Source organism: Vigna angularis, chromosome 4 (assembly GCF_016808095.1).
Source record: "Vigna angularis cultivar LongXiaoDou No.4 chromosome 4, ASM1680809v1, whole genome shotgun sequence".
Classification (NCBI taxonomy): domain Eukaryota; kingdom Viridiplantae; phylum Streptophyta; class Magnoliopsida; order Fabales; family Fabaceae; genus Vigna; species Vigna angularis.
Genome location: NC_068973.1, coordinates 40,024,077 through 40,042,807, shown reverse-complemented (window position 1 = coordinate 40,042,807; position 18,731 = coordinate 40,024,077). Strand labels below are relative to the sequence as shown.

Below are 18,731 nucleotides of genomic sequence, written 5' to 3'. Positions count from 1 at the left end.
AAAGTCAGATATTTATGAAGGTGAGGGAAGAAGCTGCTTGGACTAGTTGTAGAACAGGAAAAGCTAATTGGGCCTGTGAAACCAACTTGTCCCGTAGCTTATCTTATTTTAACTCTTTTAAGTCTAGGTTGATGGTAGCACTGACCATCCTATTGAACTTTTCAAATTTATTTTTTATTAATATATATATATATATATAGAAAATTACTAAAATAAATAAGATATAAATTGCTGTACAACGTCAATTTTAAATAGATAAACCTTTTTTTTATCAAACTTGAATATTGTTTGATGCATTATCAAATTTTAAAATATATTAATGAGTAAATTAAGGTTTTCGGAAAAGCATCACAAACCATTGCAGGAAATTATCCTAAAACCAATCATTATTTTTCGTATTATATTAGAATTTTTCATTTTTAATATACTATTATTCCAATTTATTTAATATAGCATGGTTTTTCTTTTCAAATATACTGTTATTCCAATTTATAATATAGCATGCAGTACAACCATTTTATTTAGTTATTAGTTTTTTTTTTCTGTGATGACCAACGGTCCCTTAAACGCAAATAATAAGTACTATTATGGAAATCCTAAATTGCTCTCTCCGACAAGATGAAATATTCTATTTTAATTTGTAAAAATACATTTCTGGTTGGAAGTTGAAGTAAAAATGTGCAAACGATAATCATTCAGAGAGCCAAATAAAACGTGTCATAATGAGCCAACATCTACCGTAAATAAGCTTTTCTATAACACATGCTTAGTGTGTGGCAAAATCGTTCTTAAAGCCGTTCTCATTGCATTGGAAGAAATTGCATTTTTAAGATGAACTCTAGACGGAAAAGGAGAAAACAATCAAAATGATCTTTTTCAGATACCCAACTTTCTTTCTGTAAACTGCATTTTGGAACCTTTCACCCGCCACGAAATAATCATTATCCCAACCGTAAACCATACTGGAGACAAACATACATAGGTGTCCTCATTAATAAAGATGTCAACGAGAACTTATGAACCAAGTTGACAAATAATGCCTTTCAACATACAGATCAAGATAAAAAAAAATGTGAAATCACTTGCACTGGATACAACAAACACTAAGATCGGCATCAATGATTCTACATGGCACTAGTGCCTTAACCAAATTAGAGAACAGAGTTCAAAATATCAAGGAACAATTGCTTCCAGGATCGTTAAGAGCCATGATTGATTCTAGCGCAGAAAATGTCTGGTATTATTGGGAATGAAAAAAAAAATCCCTCTTCCACAAATTTGTAAAAGCAAAAAAGTCCCATGATGTCATTTCAATATTGGAATTGAAGACACTGCAATAAAATACCTCATTTTTGAAGAGCCTTTTCTGCTTTATCAGGTAAGACATTATCGGGAAGAATAAGCTCTGGTGGGATCTCGCGAACAACACCCAGCATAGAGTCATACTCCTCATCTTTACGAGCATACTTCTTTCGCAACACCTTCTCAAACTCAATTTCATCATACGACTTCGAATTCTCAGCAGCATGGACCTGTGCAAGGTTAGTATAATTGATGGCTGACTGGGAGATGAATGTTATCTCCTCATTACTTAGCTTTCTCAGGAACTTTGCAGGATTGCCTGCCCATACCTGTAAAATATCCAAGTTTGCGCTTGCAGATCATTAATGAATCATAACATGCATATAAAAATAGCCTAACCAACACTAGAATTATATTTTTTTCACCAAGAAATGAATATTTAGATAGTTCGAACCTTATGATAAAACTCATAGTACAGTACAGTATACAAGATCACGAAGTTCAAGAGCCAATGCAAGAATCAAGACAAGTGGTATGTGGTGCTGGGTTGGGGCTAGTTGATATAAGAACCAACAGTATTCCCCATAAAAGAAATTAGGTTTTTGTTAAGGTCATTACTCATAGGTGCCATAGTGATAGGTTGTTTGATGCAATGCAGGTGTTCCTACATAGGATTCACAAACTTTGTTGATCAGTCAACAAAGCCACAAGCAAAGATAAAAAAGGCATCAAATGGACTTGTACCAGAGCTTTGGGAACATCAGAATTTCAATTCATGATCACAGTAATCGAGCACTTTCATTATTGTCTGCACAACAAATTAGGGTAGGATTTGTTTTAAATTTTATTAGGAGTTATGAGTTGCAGATTTGATTCAAATTTCATAAGAAATGCTCTTATTGTCCCTCATTTACTTAGTAATAATCATGATTGTACATGTATATACAATATATAATTCTTCCTGTGAAAAGACCGATAGATTTAATTTTCCTTTAGTTCTTTCGTATTTATGAACTTATCAGATTCTCTTGGTATTCAACCACGTAATTTCATCTAGTGACAGCGTTAATTATACATCTTCTATACTAAAATTCTTGTCTCTATAAGCAACAGCATACCAAGTTTGTTGCTTTAATTAAGCAACAGGTCACAATTCTGACAATTTCTTGTAGTTATACCAATCTTCTTAATTTGACATGTAATAGGTTGTGGTTTGATAAATACCAGAGTTTTTTTTATCAAGCAATGGGTAGAATTTCTTGCTTTCACTACCAAATTTGTTTTGGAATATCTCAGGGGAGCATATCAAGTTAGTCTGTTTGTTGATATCTAATATCACTTCGGTTTAAATTAATGGTAGTGGAGACACAAACATAGCAAGACTATAGCTTTGAGGAAAAGCAGGTGAGAAACGGCTGAGGAAAATGTTAGAAGCAGTTTCTGTGTTCCTTTTACTACTCTTAATTGTAATTTATTGAGATTTTGTGACGTATATAAATATTGATATTGGTATAAGGGCAGTTTCATTCGCACTCTGCCTATCTCCTCTTATGGTCAAGTTGCTGGCATTGTCTGTCTACAACTGTCAGCTGCTCACCATACATGGGGGTTAGAATTATCTCTCCGATTGTTTGGATAAGAATGAATGTTAGTAGCAGACTATAAGAATGTGATCAATTAAAGGCCGTCACTAAGTTAAATCATCCTGTGCCACTAATGCCTCAGCTGTCTATGTCTCTCAATCTACTAATAATCAAAATCCATGGATATTTTATTAGTTCCTGACTACGTTTCTGGTGATGATTCTTTATTCTCCTCCATTTCAACATCTAAAACTCCTCATATCATCATAACCTTGCAAATGGATCTCAGATTACAACTTATGGTTCAAGTTCCACTATATCCTTCATTATTAAAATGTGCTTTTTTATTAAAATTCTTAGAAGTGACAATGTCAAAGAATATTTTTCCTATGACCTACGGCATCAATCTGCTTGTACCCATACACTCCAGCAAGACTAGAAAAAAAAATAGACAATTTGTTGAAATTGCAAGAACATTATTACTTCATGAAATCTAATAAACCTTATGCTTTCTGCATCTCTCGATGATGAAGTTCCTTATTCTATTGTACCCATCAAATGCATTTTTCTAGAATATCCTAGGCTCTAGGACAAGGAATATTGTATGAAATAAATGAAGCACCCACATTGCTGAGTATTGTGATGCAGAATGGGTAAAGTCTCCATTTGATAGGATATTCTTCTACTACAAGGTATGTATATCTACCAGTTGAAATATTGTCTCTTGGAAAAGTAAGAAGCAGATATTGAGACAAGGTTCTATCCAAGTTAAAAGGAGTGTTACAAACGGTTTGGCGTTGGAAATAATGTCTAGACTAGATGAATAGATAGAGACTATGCAGATAAATAGACAAACTCTATGATCATTGCAATTTACTTATATCACAGAATATATGGATTAAATTAAAAAGAAAACTAAAAACTTCAAAAAAGAGAGTAAATAGTAGTACATATGCTGATTTTGACCATTTAGATACTTATAAGTTATATATCACAGAACATGTGGATTAAATTAAAAAGAAAAAAATAAGAGAGTAAATAACACATACACTGATAAGATTTTTACATTGTCATCCCGTCATAAATCATCATATATGGTAAGTATGTTGACTTAAAAAAAATAACAACTCAAATCATACCAAAGATGATTTCTATCAGCTGATAAAGTAACATTTCCTACATGACAGTGCTTAGAAATTTAACTCAATCCCCAGAAACTCCAAAAAAAAAAAATCTAACACGATGATAAATAAATAAACACCAAATTGTAATTGGTCCTCCTTGCCCCAGACCGGTGGTACAGTCTACTAACTCAACAATGGAATCAATCCCCAGAAAGAATTAGTCTAACATGACCAAAAGCCTAACCTAATACTCTATTTTTGAATGGGTGTAGCAAAAAGTAAACACGCACAGACATACCTCCCCAGAAGGTATCCTTGTATTCTGCCTCACAAGGGCTCCAGCAGCAACCATGGCATTTTTCTCAACAACTACTCCATCAAGTAATACGGCACCCATACCAACAAAAGCCTCGTCCTCAACAGTACAACCATGTAAAACAGCACTATGACCTGTTCAGTAAAAACATAAATTCCCATTAAGAACGGAACACTGCACCATTCTTTATCGTTACAAAAATGTTCCTCACCCACAGTGACATTGTCCCCAATAACTGTAGGCAAGACCTTCCCACTTAAATTTGACTTTGCAACATGCACCAGAGAGTTATCCTGTATGTTAGTTCCACTTCCAACTCTGATGCTGTTAACATCACCTATTCATAAAATAAATTTGGCACATGATTAACACATATATCAACAGCGAATAAAAAGCAAAACATGTCACGTTGAATTTACATTAAAAGATCACAGAACACGAAATCTGTTCAGAAATGACGGAGAAGAAAAGAATATCCATGAAATGTTGGGACACATGAATTATCCAATGGGATAGCTTACCTCTCAAGACACATCCATACCAAATGGATGATCCTCTTCCAACATGAACGTCTCCAATGACGGAGGCACTTGGCGCAACAAATACATCCTTATCAACAACAGGAGCCTTATCAAATATGTTCATCAGAGTTCGATGCCTAGACACTGATCACAACAGGGAATACAATTAATTGGCTTAGTCACTGCCTGGTCGAATCTAAGTGGAAAAGAAGAACATAAGTCTGGAATCATGAACAATGATCATAGAATGTAACGTGATTATAATATGGCAGAAATTAGGGCATGGGAAAGAAGAAAAAGAAAAGGGGAAAGAGACAAACGCTGCTCTTGGAAAAAGTAACCGCCCTGAAGGCGGGAACCGAGACGATCGATGGCCTGTCCAGTCTCGCGAATCCAGAAACCAACGCTGTAGATCGCTCTCCCAAGGGTTCCCATTTTCACTACTGCTCGCTGCTTACGCTTCCACTCCCAACCAAAATGGAAGAGTAGAGAATCCATGTTTCATGGAGAGGGCATTTTGGGGTTTCCATCACTATAACAAAATGGGCCTGGCCCATAACGAACTGGGTTGGGCTTTTTCAGCTTGTTGAGTTGGGTGTGAAAATTTTGATTCCTACTTCCTGTCTCTACATAAACAATTTCTACTATTGCAGGCTTGAGAATTAGAAAGATAATGATTGAAAAAAATATCCAGTTTTGGCCAGAGAAGCCACATTGCCACCTATGACAAAACAAAGAATATCACTTTGTAAGCTGCCAAAATTTCTTTTGAGGAAGGTGGCGGCGACAACTTAGTACTCAGCAAGTAGTTACACCCATACATAAAATTTGTCTAAAATAATGTATGTGAAAAAGAAGTATAACATCTACCACTTAGAAACTCTTACAACATGAATCTTATTTTAAATGGATTCTATCATAATAAAAGAATTTAAACCATTTACATTTTATTTTATTTTACAAGCTTTATGGTATTATAAAAATTCCCACTTTTATAAAATTTTCTTTGTATCTTAGACTTTTATTTGTGGACAATGATAGATGGCTAGAACCGGTGTGCCAATTGTACCAAGCCACGATGGATGCTGATATATTCTATAACCAGACAGATCAATTGCTGTAATAATAACAACAACCATCCAACAACCGCGAAACCAAATCACTAGTTTAGTTGTTAAAACTTGACTTAGTTTATATGCTAATAATAAAAATTCAATCACATTGAGTTTGTATTATTCATTTAGTCCATTATTCTGATAGCTATTTGGTTTAAACATGGCCAGCTAATTTCATGAAAGCACAACCATCGTATTCAACGCCTATCCTCTTCTCCCTCACACCCAAAACTTCTTCTGCTGTAAACCATACTTAAGAGCTGCATTAAATTCGTCTAATTTTCCCAACAAATGGGTGACAGAACTCTCGTTCCAATTTTCGTCTTCTGGGCTTTCCTTACAATGATCACTCCCACACTCATTCTTTTGTCAGAGAATTCAAAGGCAGACCTCCAATCAAATGGTAAAGACCCTTTAAGTAACTGCTTTTTTTTTCCTCACTCCTCAAAAGTGATAATACAAATTAAGCAGTTTTCATTCTCTTCACTGTCTATGTCAATTTTACAGGAAATATAACTGAGGGAGTGAAACTAGGAAGAATGATTGTGCACACAGAAAATTATATCATAGAAACAGCATCAAAGCCAGCCAAGTTTGAAGAGGAATTAGCACCAGCTCCAGAACCATTACCAAATACTGCAAGAGTTACTCCAACTGTGTCACTCTCACATCAGAATCGTACTCTTAAACACAATACAACCCATGATGTGCTTACTCTCTCTTCTCCCAGAACAATACACTTCAAAGTCAAACAAACAGATATCAGATAAACAACTACTCGGTTCTGCTTTGCAGGCTTTGGATCTCAGATTGTTGTGTCCTCAAACCTTGTGGAAGAAGAACAATTTAAGTTGGTGAGAAACAGAATTAATTCATTACATAGTTACATTGTAGATATCTACATATGTTCATACCATGATTCTAAATTGATATAATTTGGTTCTTTCGCAAAGGCTGGTCCCAAGACCAAGTAATCCCATTGGAAAATTTTATATGTTAGGGAAATTCTGTTTATGAAGTTATGAAACGATAGGAAGTGTCTATCATACCATCATGAGCAATAACATTTTATAAAACTAAAAGGGGTAATCAACAAAATCTGTACTTGCACCGATTAATGCAGTTAATTTCATTTAGAGAAACTATTATCCTGTTTCTGAATCAAATGTGTGTACTTTGATCACAATTGAGCACACCGTGACACTTTTTGCCGAATTAATTGTTCCTTCCCTCACCAAAATAGAAATACGGTTTTCAGTACATAATTGTAAAACTTTGTTAACTACAGCGTAATACTGAAGCTTGTGTGCTCATCGATGACACTTTCACTTTCTGTTCAAGCATCCTTGTCATGATTTTGGATAATTTGACAGAGAAAAGTATCAATTTTGGTAACTAACAGTCACCAGAATTCATGCTTGCGAGCATGTGCCTTACTTAAAAGGACTAGAACAAACGAGCCCTGTCTGCTACTCTAATGACAGGGTATGGTCATGTACTCAATTTCTTTGCCCAAATCACACTCACAAGTTTAATTTATTTTCACCAATATCATCAATTTCGTATCACAAATTATTCCACACTGTTAATTGATTCACCATCTGACTATCTAAACGCTGATATATTTAGAATTTATTGACTTAAAAAGCACGTTCGTTTGTGTCTGACGTCTGCTTGACGCCATCATGACCAGCTTCGCATAACAGGTACATTGCGAATTGATTTTCTCCAGAAGGACCACCAGATTGCTTCCTATGGGCTATGGGAATTTATGAGTGATTGGTGCATTAACAATGAACTGACAAAAACTACATTCGATTTGCAATTTATGAGTGATATCTGCCACACTGATTATTCACTGAATGAACCTATTCACTTTAGCAACGCAACCAGGAGATTTTCATTTAGATTTCGCGACTGAATTAAATTCAACATTAAGTAGAGTAATACTGATTTTTTTTGTGCATATTTTTAATTTTAATACTTATCATAGAAAATAAAAACAGAGGATTACTAAGAAAATATTATAAAAGGATTTTATAATTATTCAAATTAATTTAAAAAAAAAACATGAAACTATTGCTGTTCCTTATAGGTCTATTGGAAAAAAAGAAAAAAATCATTAAAAAATACAGCCTTTGCTTTACAGAAATAAATTAAATTTATGTTTAACAGACACCACTTTCGGTTTTTATATGTTATCATGCTCACTTATAACATGCAAGAAAAGCTATCAACGAAGTAAAGAGATATACTAAAGTTCACAAAAAAAGTTTTAAAGTAAGAAATTGTGATAGTGTGAAATAATAAAAGGAAAAAGTTAGTTTGACAAGGATTATAAAAACCATTCATTGACACTACTTTTAATAATATAATAATATATTATGATTTTAAATAATAAAAATAATATAATTATAATCAAAATATTATTATTTGACGGTATTAAATGGATATAATTTGTCGTTTTGCTGTGTGATAATAAAATTAGTTTTGTTTCATAAAACAGAATCAAAACTTTTGACCATAAACAGCAAGGCATTTGATTAGTTTTAACATTGCATCCATTAGAGAATATCTGAAAATTCTCAAAAATGTTTCTTCTATTTTGCAGGAGAGTTATTTGTATTACAAAAAGAGTAAAATTCTTTTTCTCATATCAAGAGAGATATTGAAAATTTTCTCTCTTAATAATGATATTTTTATAATCTTACACGAGAAATTTCACTTATGTATATTAGTTTTGCACTATCATACTGTTACTGTTAGCCACCAGAAAGAGCAAAAGCAGAGAGGCAGAAAGACGGTAGTTAGCGCATGCATGTCGTAAGTATTTATTATTTTTGAGCTACTGAAGTAGTTATTGAAAAGTATGAAAAAGCATTTGACATACAACCCAATCTTGCACTCTCTTCCCTCTTTTTAGATCAGGGGATAATACATGGTAAAACATTAATCAACAGTTTTACAAAGCAAAATAGCAGCAACAAGTAGCAGAGGCCAAATCAACAACTAAGTGCATCTTTCTTGTTTTAATTCTCAAGCGAACTGACTAAGGAATTCTTCCACGGTGGTGTACTTGACATCGGGGTACAACTCAGAAGCCTCAACCCCAAAAGAGGGCTCGATCTCAAAGTTGGTGTGGTCACCCTTCACGAACACAGAGTGGTTGATTGATAATATCACATTGATTGGAATAGGAGACTCTGCAACAAAAGGGGATATCAGTATATGAATACCATAGATCAAGGTTTAAATTTTGCGCATTTATATTTAACATACCTTCAATGTCCTTGAGAAGCTTCTCCTCTGGCACATAAACCTTTTCGAGGGTCTTCCCAATCTTCTTCTCCCACAAGGCCACAAGCTCGTTGAATGAGTAAATGTTCTGAGCGGGCCTGAGGTAGAGAATCTTGTTCAACGTCCTAGGGTCATCCACGGCTCTGATGGTGTAGGTTCCAATGTCCTCTTCCTTGTTGAAAATAGCTGCAAGTGTTCAAGAAAAACGTACACGTTAATTAACAACTAATGGCATTCGATATGTGCTGGTCGTACTAGAATTTATTTACATGAGTTACCTTTAGGATTTCCATCGCCGAAGATAATGACTTTGTCTTTAGGTGGAGGTGGAGCGAAGACTCCTGGTTGAGCTAACGTTGGCAGAAAGTAGCCGGCAAAGTAGTTGCTGGCAACGAACGTATGGGGGATTCCTTCTGCTTCAACGGCACGCCGAATTTGGACTTTGACTTCGAACGCAGATTTTGCTGGCTCCACTGCATGCACACGATCCACGTCGTTCCCGAATTCAGAAGGGAAAAACCTCTGCCAATTCAAAAATCATAACACACTCGGTTAACAAAAATTAACCTTCAAAACTACTCTACATGATTCACCAGTAATTCATTCTATTTTTGTTAAACAAATTAGCGAGATATTTTCCTACTCTGGTTTTATCTTCCCAATACGCTTATTAAAAGTTTGTTAATTATAACATGAAAGATTCATATGCTAAGGATGAAATTCTACAAGAACGTATATTCGAATCAAAGTCCAAATAAACAAACAGGATCTAGAGGATTGGAGTGAGGAGAAAAAAACCTTAATGTTGCCAGCCTCCTTAATGGCAGCGATGATCTTGACCTGATCGGCAAGTTGCAAGTGACCCACGGTGGAAATGACCACATCTACCTGCTTTACGGCTTTCAGCAAGGTTTCATGATCATACAGATCCCCCTGCCATTGTCAAATCAAACGGTGGTTAATTAATCAAATATTATACTCGCTCTTCATGAGCATCCACCTGCACACTAGTGAAGTTAAACGGAGAATGAAAGATGATGTCTTACATGGACCAGATTAACACCCAAAGCCTTAAAATGGTTGATGAGCTCAGCCTTGGCGGGGTCAGAGACGGTTGATTCCCTCACCAGAGCAAAAGTTGGATGCCCAGCCTTTGCGCTTGCTTCCACAATATGTTTACCGATGTAGCCGGTGCCTCCGATGATCAGAATCTTGCTTTTCTCAGCCATTTTCAACCACTTCTAAAGCTCACTCTACACCTTTACTTTCTACTCTGTTTTGCAGTATGCCTTGTGCTCCCTCACCCTTGTTTAATAGCAAACCAACACCCCCAAAATTACCTTGTTACCCTTCTCTTTCCAATACAGTCATACTTCCAAAAATCACTTTTTCCACGGCTTTGGGGGTCTACCCATGAAAAAGTCAAGCATTTTCATAATAAAATATAAATTATGATTTTTCAGTTCATAAAAATAACTATTTTTTCAAAAATAAAAATCAACCTGGTCCCCGTAAAATAAAATATTTTGATTTTAATCATTGTAATTTTTTGTTTTTTTTCTCTTTCTAAAGTTAAATATAATTACTTTTATGCTTGACCACTGGTTAAAAATCTGAAGTTGGGGAGAAAAACTGTTCAAACACGCTGCACATGGAGTGAGTAGGATGTCAAATTCGTTTTAGATTATACTAGTCTTTTATATTTATTTTTAGTAAATAACAAGTCAATGGAACTTAATATTATGCATACTTTTCTTACTTTTAAATGAAGGGATCGAGTTAATGGGAAAGAATATGAGAAAAATATTATCATAGGTGATGTTACTCCGCACATAACAACCCTTCAACGCCAATAAAATAATATTTTTTTCTTTAAATTATAGAATAATATATAATGAATCAATTAGAAAAATAAAAGCATTATGTTTTTATTAAGTATTGGAAGAGTATAAAAAATTAAAAGATATACATATACTTTTTTTCTTATTTGATTGTATTATGAATAAAAATGATAAAATTTAACAAAAAAAAGTCCTCCCATGAGGAAAAATTACTAAAGTGAGTAATTTAATGTAAAAATTATTCTTGAATTTCTTGATATCAATAATTTTTCCTATATCTGTCTCCCATCTTAATAACAATTAGGGTATCTTTTTCATTGAGCTAAAATGATGACTAAACTAGTTTTGGTTTTCATTCTCCAGTGGTGATCATCCTTGGAATCTTAATTTCAAAGCAAAAGAAGTTGGTGAGTTTTAGTCCTCGCTTGGAGTTGGTGGAGTGCCTCTATTCATTTCAATATTCATAAATTTCGGCCTTAACACTTTACGAATATAATATAATATATACACTGTGTTATAATGCAGAAAAAAAGTATATACTTTTATAATATATATTAATGAGTTTCTGTGTAAATATACCTAACAAATACATCAACAGTATCTTCAAAATAACAAAAATAAAAGTTAAGTTAAATTGAAAATGGTACACAGCAACCAACCCGCAAGAGAAGACAATGTTTGACAGCTTGCAGGAGAGGGTTATTCCAAGTCTTCATTGACTATAAATTTCAATATTTTAGTTCAAAGAAATTTAATAGGGCAGAACTTGGTAAGAGAACTGAAGAGGTTAAAATATTACAGGATAATTTGAAAATAATTCTAGCCATGTCTATGTTAAACTAAAAGTTAATATATTTAATTTGAATTTTATATATTTTAAATATAAAAGTTAATAAAACAAAGGGTTTAAAATTAGAGATATACAAAACTCAAAGGTTTTCTTAAACAATTTAGTCTTTTAAATGAATTGCACATGAATATAAAATAGAGAATCGAACTAAATAGAATAATTATATAAAGATTTTAAATTGTTTGCACCACCAAATGATTCTCTTCAAATCATGTTATGAAGTCATTTGATTTAATTTATACATGTAAGTACAGGGTTTCTTTTGGTAATAATCTAAAGAACTACTTCACCCTTTTATTTTCATGTGAATAAACCACCAATTTCATCTTGATATGATATATTCTATTTTAAATAATAATTAAAGCAAACAAATCACATGAATTATTTAAGATAAATGACAATAATTGAATTTCTTGCAAATTGATGATAGAGGAGTATTCTAAACAACCATATTTTGAAAATATTTAATTTTCAGTGGTTAACTTTGGTTTCAACTTCCAATAGGAGTTTGTTTCTTGGAGGGTCCAGTATCTTCTAGAAGGAAAACAGGTTTCTCGGATTCAATGTATGTGGACGGTTTAAGGATCAAAGGAAAACGTGTTTACATAAGGATAAGAATGTGACACAATAACGGGCCATGATATATCATTTAAAAAAAAAATTTAGATTATAAAAAAAAATAGAGAATTATAATATTTCTTATTGTATATTTAATAATAATTATAATATATTTTAAAATGTAGAATAAAAATTACCATTGAGTATTAATTAAAGGTTAATTATCTTATAAATTTAAATATCTTTTAATTATTTTTTTTAAATATTAAATATTCAAAATTTTTGAATTTTTTAAGCAAATTTTACTGCTTAATTTTTTATTTATTGAGTGATGTAGCTGTTATATTGATAATTTACTTATCTCTCCACTATAATTTTTATGATTTATAGTGAAGTCGTACTGTGTGTAGTCAATCAAACCACAAAATGTCATAGTTAGAATGATTAAGTAAGATTGTAGAATAAAATAATAATTATATCACTAATTTAATAGAAAAAAATAAATAGGAGATACTTTCTTAAAAATAAAAATAAAAATAATTAATAAATAAATAATATTAATAAAAAATTAATTAAAAATACTTAAAATTTATACAAAAATTAGAATTTAATTATAATTCTAATTTATCATAAAAATATCTATTTGTTATACAATTCGATAACATTAAATTAATTAGGATAATATAATTTTATTATGTTCTGTCTTTCAATAACTTTTTTTATACATTGTGCAATTGATATCACGACCAGACGATGAGAAAGTTCTTAAATAACTTTTATATTTTGTCTCCGTATAGGTTTCATTAAACTTATATATTGAGTCAAAGAGTCATAAATATCTAATAAGAGTTTTGTTGTTAAATAATCGTCAGATTTCCCGTCAAAAGTGTATTAATTAAGAATATCATAGATCGATAGAATATAATTGAAAGAAATTTCCAAAAAACTGAAATTACAAATATTAAAAAAAACAACTGAAACTTTTAGTAGACTGGATTTTGTTTTGGATGTGGGTCAAGCTCAACATTTGAGGTTGAGTTATGTTGATTAAGGTCTAAATGTTGTCTCATAAATAGTTAATTGTCTATGCAAATTAATAGAAACATTTTTGTAAGAATTTTGATGTTAAAATCAGTTTAACGTTTAATAAATAATAATTAATGCAACATTTAATACATGTAATCTATTTTTTTATTTTAAATATTTATTTATAGGTTTCGTGATATGACTTTTTATTAACATTAATTTATTTATTGTGATCAATTCTGTTTTTATATTAAGTTAATAAGTTTTGATTTTAATTTATTCTTATTATATATATATATATGTATATTTTTGATCTTGCATTATTATTAGTTATATAATAATACATAATTTAAATATGTTATTTTATATTTATTATGTACTTTATCATTTATTTATTATTTACTCAAAAACTAAAATTGAGACAAAAAATTTAAAGAAAAAACATATCATCTTAAAGCAGACACATCAAAATTTGGAAAACCAATTAAATGATAAATTAAAAAATTAGATTAGATACAAATTTTCTTTTAAATGCATCTAATCCAAACACCATATTAACAACTTACTGTAATATAGTCAACCAGATCTAAGTGACTTCTTCCTGCACCTCTATGCACCTTCATAAATTTTGTATTCCACTATCTATCACTGTACGGCATGCATTTCTATCTTCTTCTCCCAGTTGTCGGAATATGGTTTTTTCTCTTCCTTTAAGATTCAAATCACTTCTAACTTTGAAACATTGAATTTATTAATATTCTTTATATAATATTTAATCTTATTATTTATATTAATATGAAATTTAAATTCATATTAAAATTACTTTTAACAGGAAAAAAAAAGAAAAGAAAAAAGTAGAAGCGAAATTTTTGTACAGCAGGGTTATGAAAATCCCCGAGAAGCAACCGATCGTATTGTTTGTGTCAATTGCCATTTAGCTAATAAGCTCGTGGATATTGAGGTTCCACAAGCGGTACTTCCTGATAATGTATTTGAAGCAGTTGTTCGAATTCCTTATGATATGCAAGTGAAACAAGTTCTAGCTAATGGTAAAAAGGGAACTTTGAATGTGGGGGTTGTTCTTATTTTACCAGAAGGTTTTGAATTGGCACCCCCGATCGTATTTCGCCTGAGATTAAAGAGAAGATAGGCAATCTGTCTTTTCAAAACTATCGCCCTACAAAAAAAAATATTCTTGTAGTAGGCCCTATTCCTGGTCAGAAATATAATCAAATCACGTTTCCTATTCTTTCCCCGGATCCCGCTAGTAAAAGAGATATTCATTTCTTAAAATATCCGACGAGGAAGGAAAAAAAGCTTCTCAAACACTTATTCTGAAAGGTATTTTTAAAATACATTCTAAAAAATGTAATTCAAAACACATTTTCAACTTAGAAAATACTTTTTCTAATTACAAAATCTAAAATGCATTTAAAAAAAATTATAACTTAGAGTGTATAATCGAAAAAAACATTTCTAAATAGGAAAATACATTCCAACTTACACTGTCTGAAATGCACCTGTATATAAAATCACCAAGTTATCAACCAGTTTGCCCTGTGCTTTCTAACAAGGACTCCACTACCTCTATCACTTCACCTACTATCACAAGTTTCGACCTCAAGAACTTCATCAAATCAGAAAATGCCTCCACAAAATTTGGACCCTCTAATGAGAAAAAGAGAGACCCTACTTCGACTAACGGGTAGGTCCATTAACATATTTTATTCTCGCTAAATATTCACATCATTGTGTTCACATAATATAAGTTTTATCTCTGTTACGTACAAGAACTCGTTATTCAAACTATAATCACATTACCGTCAATGAAAATAGTATATAAGAGACCATTAAGTTTACTATTGTTTGTAATTTCTCACAGTAACAAAACTCACAACGTAACTTTAGCTAAAGTCTAGAACATGAAAATTGTAATTGTGGCAATTATTGCACGTGTCCATGTATGGTTTAATAGATTTTTATTTATTTTGTATTTAGAAAAACAATATTTGTCACCTTTTTACAACTAGTTGACATTCATTTTAATAATATATATAATTATGTATATCAAAATTTAAAATTAAAAAAAAATATTGTTACAAATTTTGGACTATTTTGTTTTTTATGGTGTTAACATAATATCACTCTTTAGTATTGTTTCGTTCTCAAGTTCATTAAGATTATAGGGTGTAGTAAGAACATAAGCCTCCCAGTTAAAGTCTAAGAGGAATGATTGGTCATCTTTCCCAAGTCTACTGAGTGACGTCGTTAGGGTCAATCACTATACATTCGAGGTATTGTCTCTTTAGAGCCTTGTTTGTCATGGTTTTGTCTTTGAAAGATGTCTCGAAAGGTATAATGAAGAAGGAGTATTTAAATTGTTTTAGGCTTCGACTGCCAAGCGATGTGAGACTATTGGATATGATATGAACAAGTATCCTTCCACGTGGACCAATGAAAATTTGACATAGGTAATAATTTTAATTGAATGCTAATTAAATAGACCATACTATACCATGATACATTGGAGATGAAATTTCACGAGGATCACTTGGCCGCTATATATAGAAATTCTCGAACAATCGTTAGATTTGGCACCATCAAATAGCAAAGGACAGTCAACATTTCGTATTCGGCGTCAATTTAATAACATGTTTAACGAGGCAACACAATTCTTCCTTACTAACAGTCATATCTCTTGCCCGACAATCATATTTTTGAATATGAGCTGAATCTTCATCACCAACACATATCTCTTACCTTATAGTCATATTTTTTAAGATGAGCCAAATGCATATAACAATTAATGAGACATCAATGTGATTCATGAAGCAACACAATCTTTCATAATCAACAATCATATTAAAAAACTCACATGTTAACTTAGTCCAAGCTCAAGACTTTAAGGGCCTATGTATTGTATATGTACTACATACCAATCAAACTACGTCAAATCGATCGTCTGAGCTGAAAGGAAATCGATTAGTATTAATCAGAATTAACTAATCATCTATCTATTTTAGACATGTCAATAATAGAATTAGATTGTGATTAGGTCAACCTTAATAAAAAAATCACGGAAAAAACTTATATATATATATATATATATATATATATATATATATATATATAAAATGTATGATTGTTGAATTTTATGACGTATTTATTACATTATTAATTGTTTAATTGATTGAATATGAAGTAACTTGCATTGTAATATCTTTAACAATACACCTGATGGATTGGAGTATAAGAAAAAAAAATTACTTCAAGTATACACTTAACCCCATACATTTAAAATAATAGTTTTAGAATAATAATACTGTAAATACTTGCTTTAGTATCATAATTATTATAATTAATATATTATTAAATATTTATTAATTTTGGTTATTATTTAGGATATATATATATATATGCAATAAAATATTAGTCACAATAATAATAAAATTAATATAACAATATTATAATTATTATGGTAGTATCTTATTATAAAAATACATTTGTTACTAATATAATAATATATTATTATTATTTATTACAAAAATAATCAATATCATCATTAGTAATAATTTATTATAGTACAAATAATAACATTATTAATATTATTTTATTATAATTATTATAGTGAGTCTATAATGATTTTTTAAATAATATATTTGAAAAAAAAGTAATATTTTAAATTAGAAAATTACTAAAAAATAAGTAAATTAATAAAATGACAAAAAAAAAAAGAGTTCAGCAGATATTATAATAGCTCCTTGAGGTTTATATCCGATAAATCAGTATATATTATTCCTTATCCGGCACCAAAGAAACAAGCCAGCTTTTCCTTAACCAGAAAGTAAAACAATATTACATACAAACAAACCGTACATATACAGTTCTTACGACAAAACAGACGGCACTACTCATATACAGTACACAGGTAACATCCGCAAATATTCATGTCACGTCCTAATTCCATTTCTGCTATTAGTTTTCGATGATCCCAACTTAGCCACGTCAAACTGTGAAACATAGTTGTTGGAAGAAGCTTCCATCAATGGTGGTTCATTCAGAAATGCCCACCTGCTCTTAGTCCACCTGCACTCACACAAATCACTTACTAACATTAATTTACTCACATAATCTAAATTAATGGATCCATAATAGTAATTAATTAGGTTCTTATTATATATATATATATATATATATATATATATATATATTATCAAGATACTTTTTAATTTTATTAAACTTGCTAATGTAATTCTTTTTGCAAATTGAGAGTGTCGATACCATAGTGTAAGATGTATAATTTTCTGTTTATAAGAAGAAAAAAAGTCTACAAAAACCGGCATTTAATTTACCAGCAATTTTTGTTCATGAGCTGCTCCAGACTGTTTTCGTCAACATTGATCATGCCTAAAGACTTCTGAGAATGAGGCTGTCCATTATCCATCATAAACATAAAATTAAACTAGGCTTTTAATATTTAAATCTCTGACAGTTATAAAGAAGGGGTAAATTTGAGAGGTGAAAATGAACGTTAATGTAGAAGTGAAACCTGAATAGTCTGAGATAATTTGGAAATAGCTCTGAGGTGTTCTAACTCTGTCTCTTTCTTTGCTGTCCAGAAAGCATTAATTTCTTCTTTCGTGAGCGATCGATTCCTCTCTATTGTAGCTGAAACAGTTAAAAATAAGAAGCCTAGTTAGAAATCACGTCACGTGCATAAGACAGTACTTATTATGGGTACCTGATTCAGGATCTAAGGTTGGAGAGTCCCATCCTGCCATAAGAGAACCCATTGCTGTTGCTCAATTTCTTTCTTTATTCGAAACTCCAATGTATTTCCAAATGGATAACCTAGTTTTTTTATATGAAGAAAGTTGTATAAGGTATGTTATTTATATAAGTGGTGGTTTAGTGCAGTGACAAAGCTCCTAGTTGTTTATCTTATCTATTGGCAGCTTTTTTATTTGTGATGACTATTGCCAATGTGTCATCCAAAAGTGTTGGTTAAGTGATAACGATTATGAAAAAACTACAAAAATCACACACGCTTATAAATAAAAAAACTGACAGTGGTTTCGGACAGCACACAGGCTACAGAAAACACAGCGGCCATGAACATCGCCGCAGTTTTTTGTTTTTTGTTTTTAAATATTAGTTGCTTCTATTTCTTTAGTTTTAGTTCTACTCATATTTTTTTT

The 18,731-nt window shown here is 31.4% G+C and overlaps 4 protein-coding genes across 5 annotated transcripts; 1 reads left to right on the top strand and 3 right to left on the bottom strand.

Moving 5' to 3' along the window:
• Positions 1-963: 963 nt before the first annotated feature.
• LOC108343325 (gamma carbonic anhydrase 1, mitochondrial) lies at positions 964-5,343 on the bottom strand. Of its 2 annotated transcripts, XM_017581534.2 has the most exons (6): positions 5,167-5,342; positions 4,847-4,990; positions 4,537-4,662; positions 4,308-4,459; positions 1,346-1,631; positions 964-1,218 (listed from the first exon to the last, which is right to left on the bottom strand). In XM_017581534.2, exons 1-5 carry the CDS (start codon positions 5,279-5,281, stop codon positions 1,347-1,349), a joined length of 822 nt encoding a protein of 273 aa, XP_017437023.1. In that variant the 5' UTR covers positions 5,282-5,342; the 3' UTR covers positions 964-1,218; position 1,346. The 2 variants fall into 2 exon arrangements, with proteins under 2 accessions (XP_017437023.1, XP_017437022.1); XM_017581533.2 differs by having other exon boundaries at positions 964-1,631; positions 5,167-5,343.
• Positions 5,344-6,115: 772 nt separating this feature from the next.
• LOC108342745 (uncharacterized) lies at positions 6,116-7,081 on the top strand. Its single transcript, XM_017580531.2, has 2 exons — positions 6,116-6,364; positions 6,469-7,081. The coding sequence occupies exons 1-2, from the start codon at positions 6,253-6,255 to the stop codon at positions 6,729-6,731; spliced, it is 375 nt and encodes a 124-aa protein (XP_017436020.1). The 5' UTR covers positions 6,116-6,252; the 3' UTR covers positions 6,732-7,081.
• Positions 7,082-8,768: 1,687 nt separating this feature from the next.
• LOC108341775 (phenylcoumaran benzylic ether reductase Betv6) lies at positions 8,769-10,550 on the bottom strand. Its single transcript, XM_017579423.2, has 5 exons — positions 10,305-10,550; positions 10,057-10,191; positions 9,537-9,780; positions 9,241-9,444; positions 8,769-9,164 (listed from the first exon to the last, which is right to left on the bottom strand). Exons 1-5 carry the CDS (start codon positions 10,485-10,487, stop codon positions 8,998-9,000), a joined length of 933 nt encoding a protein of 310 aa, XP_017434912.1. The 5' UTR covers positions 10,488-10,550; the 3' UTR covers positions 8,769-8,997.
• Positions 10,551-17,300: 6,750 nt separating this feature from the next.
• Positions 17,301-18,429, bottom strand: LOC108342447 (uncharacterized). The gene is made up of 4 exons (XM_017580227.2): positions 18,275-18,429; positions 18,083-18,201; positions 17,886-17,962; positions 17,301-17,619 (listed from the first exon to the last, which is right to left on the bottom strand). Exons 1-4 carry the CDS (start codon positions 18,324-18,326, stop codon positions 17,484-17,486), a joined length of 384 nt encoding a protein of 127 aa, XP_017435716.1. The 5' UTR covers positions 18,327-18,429; the 3' UTR covers positions 17,301-17,483.
• Between the last annotated feature and the right edge of the window lie 302 nt (positions 18,430-18,731).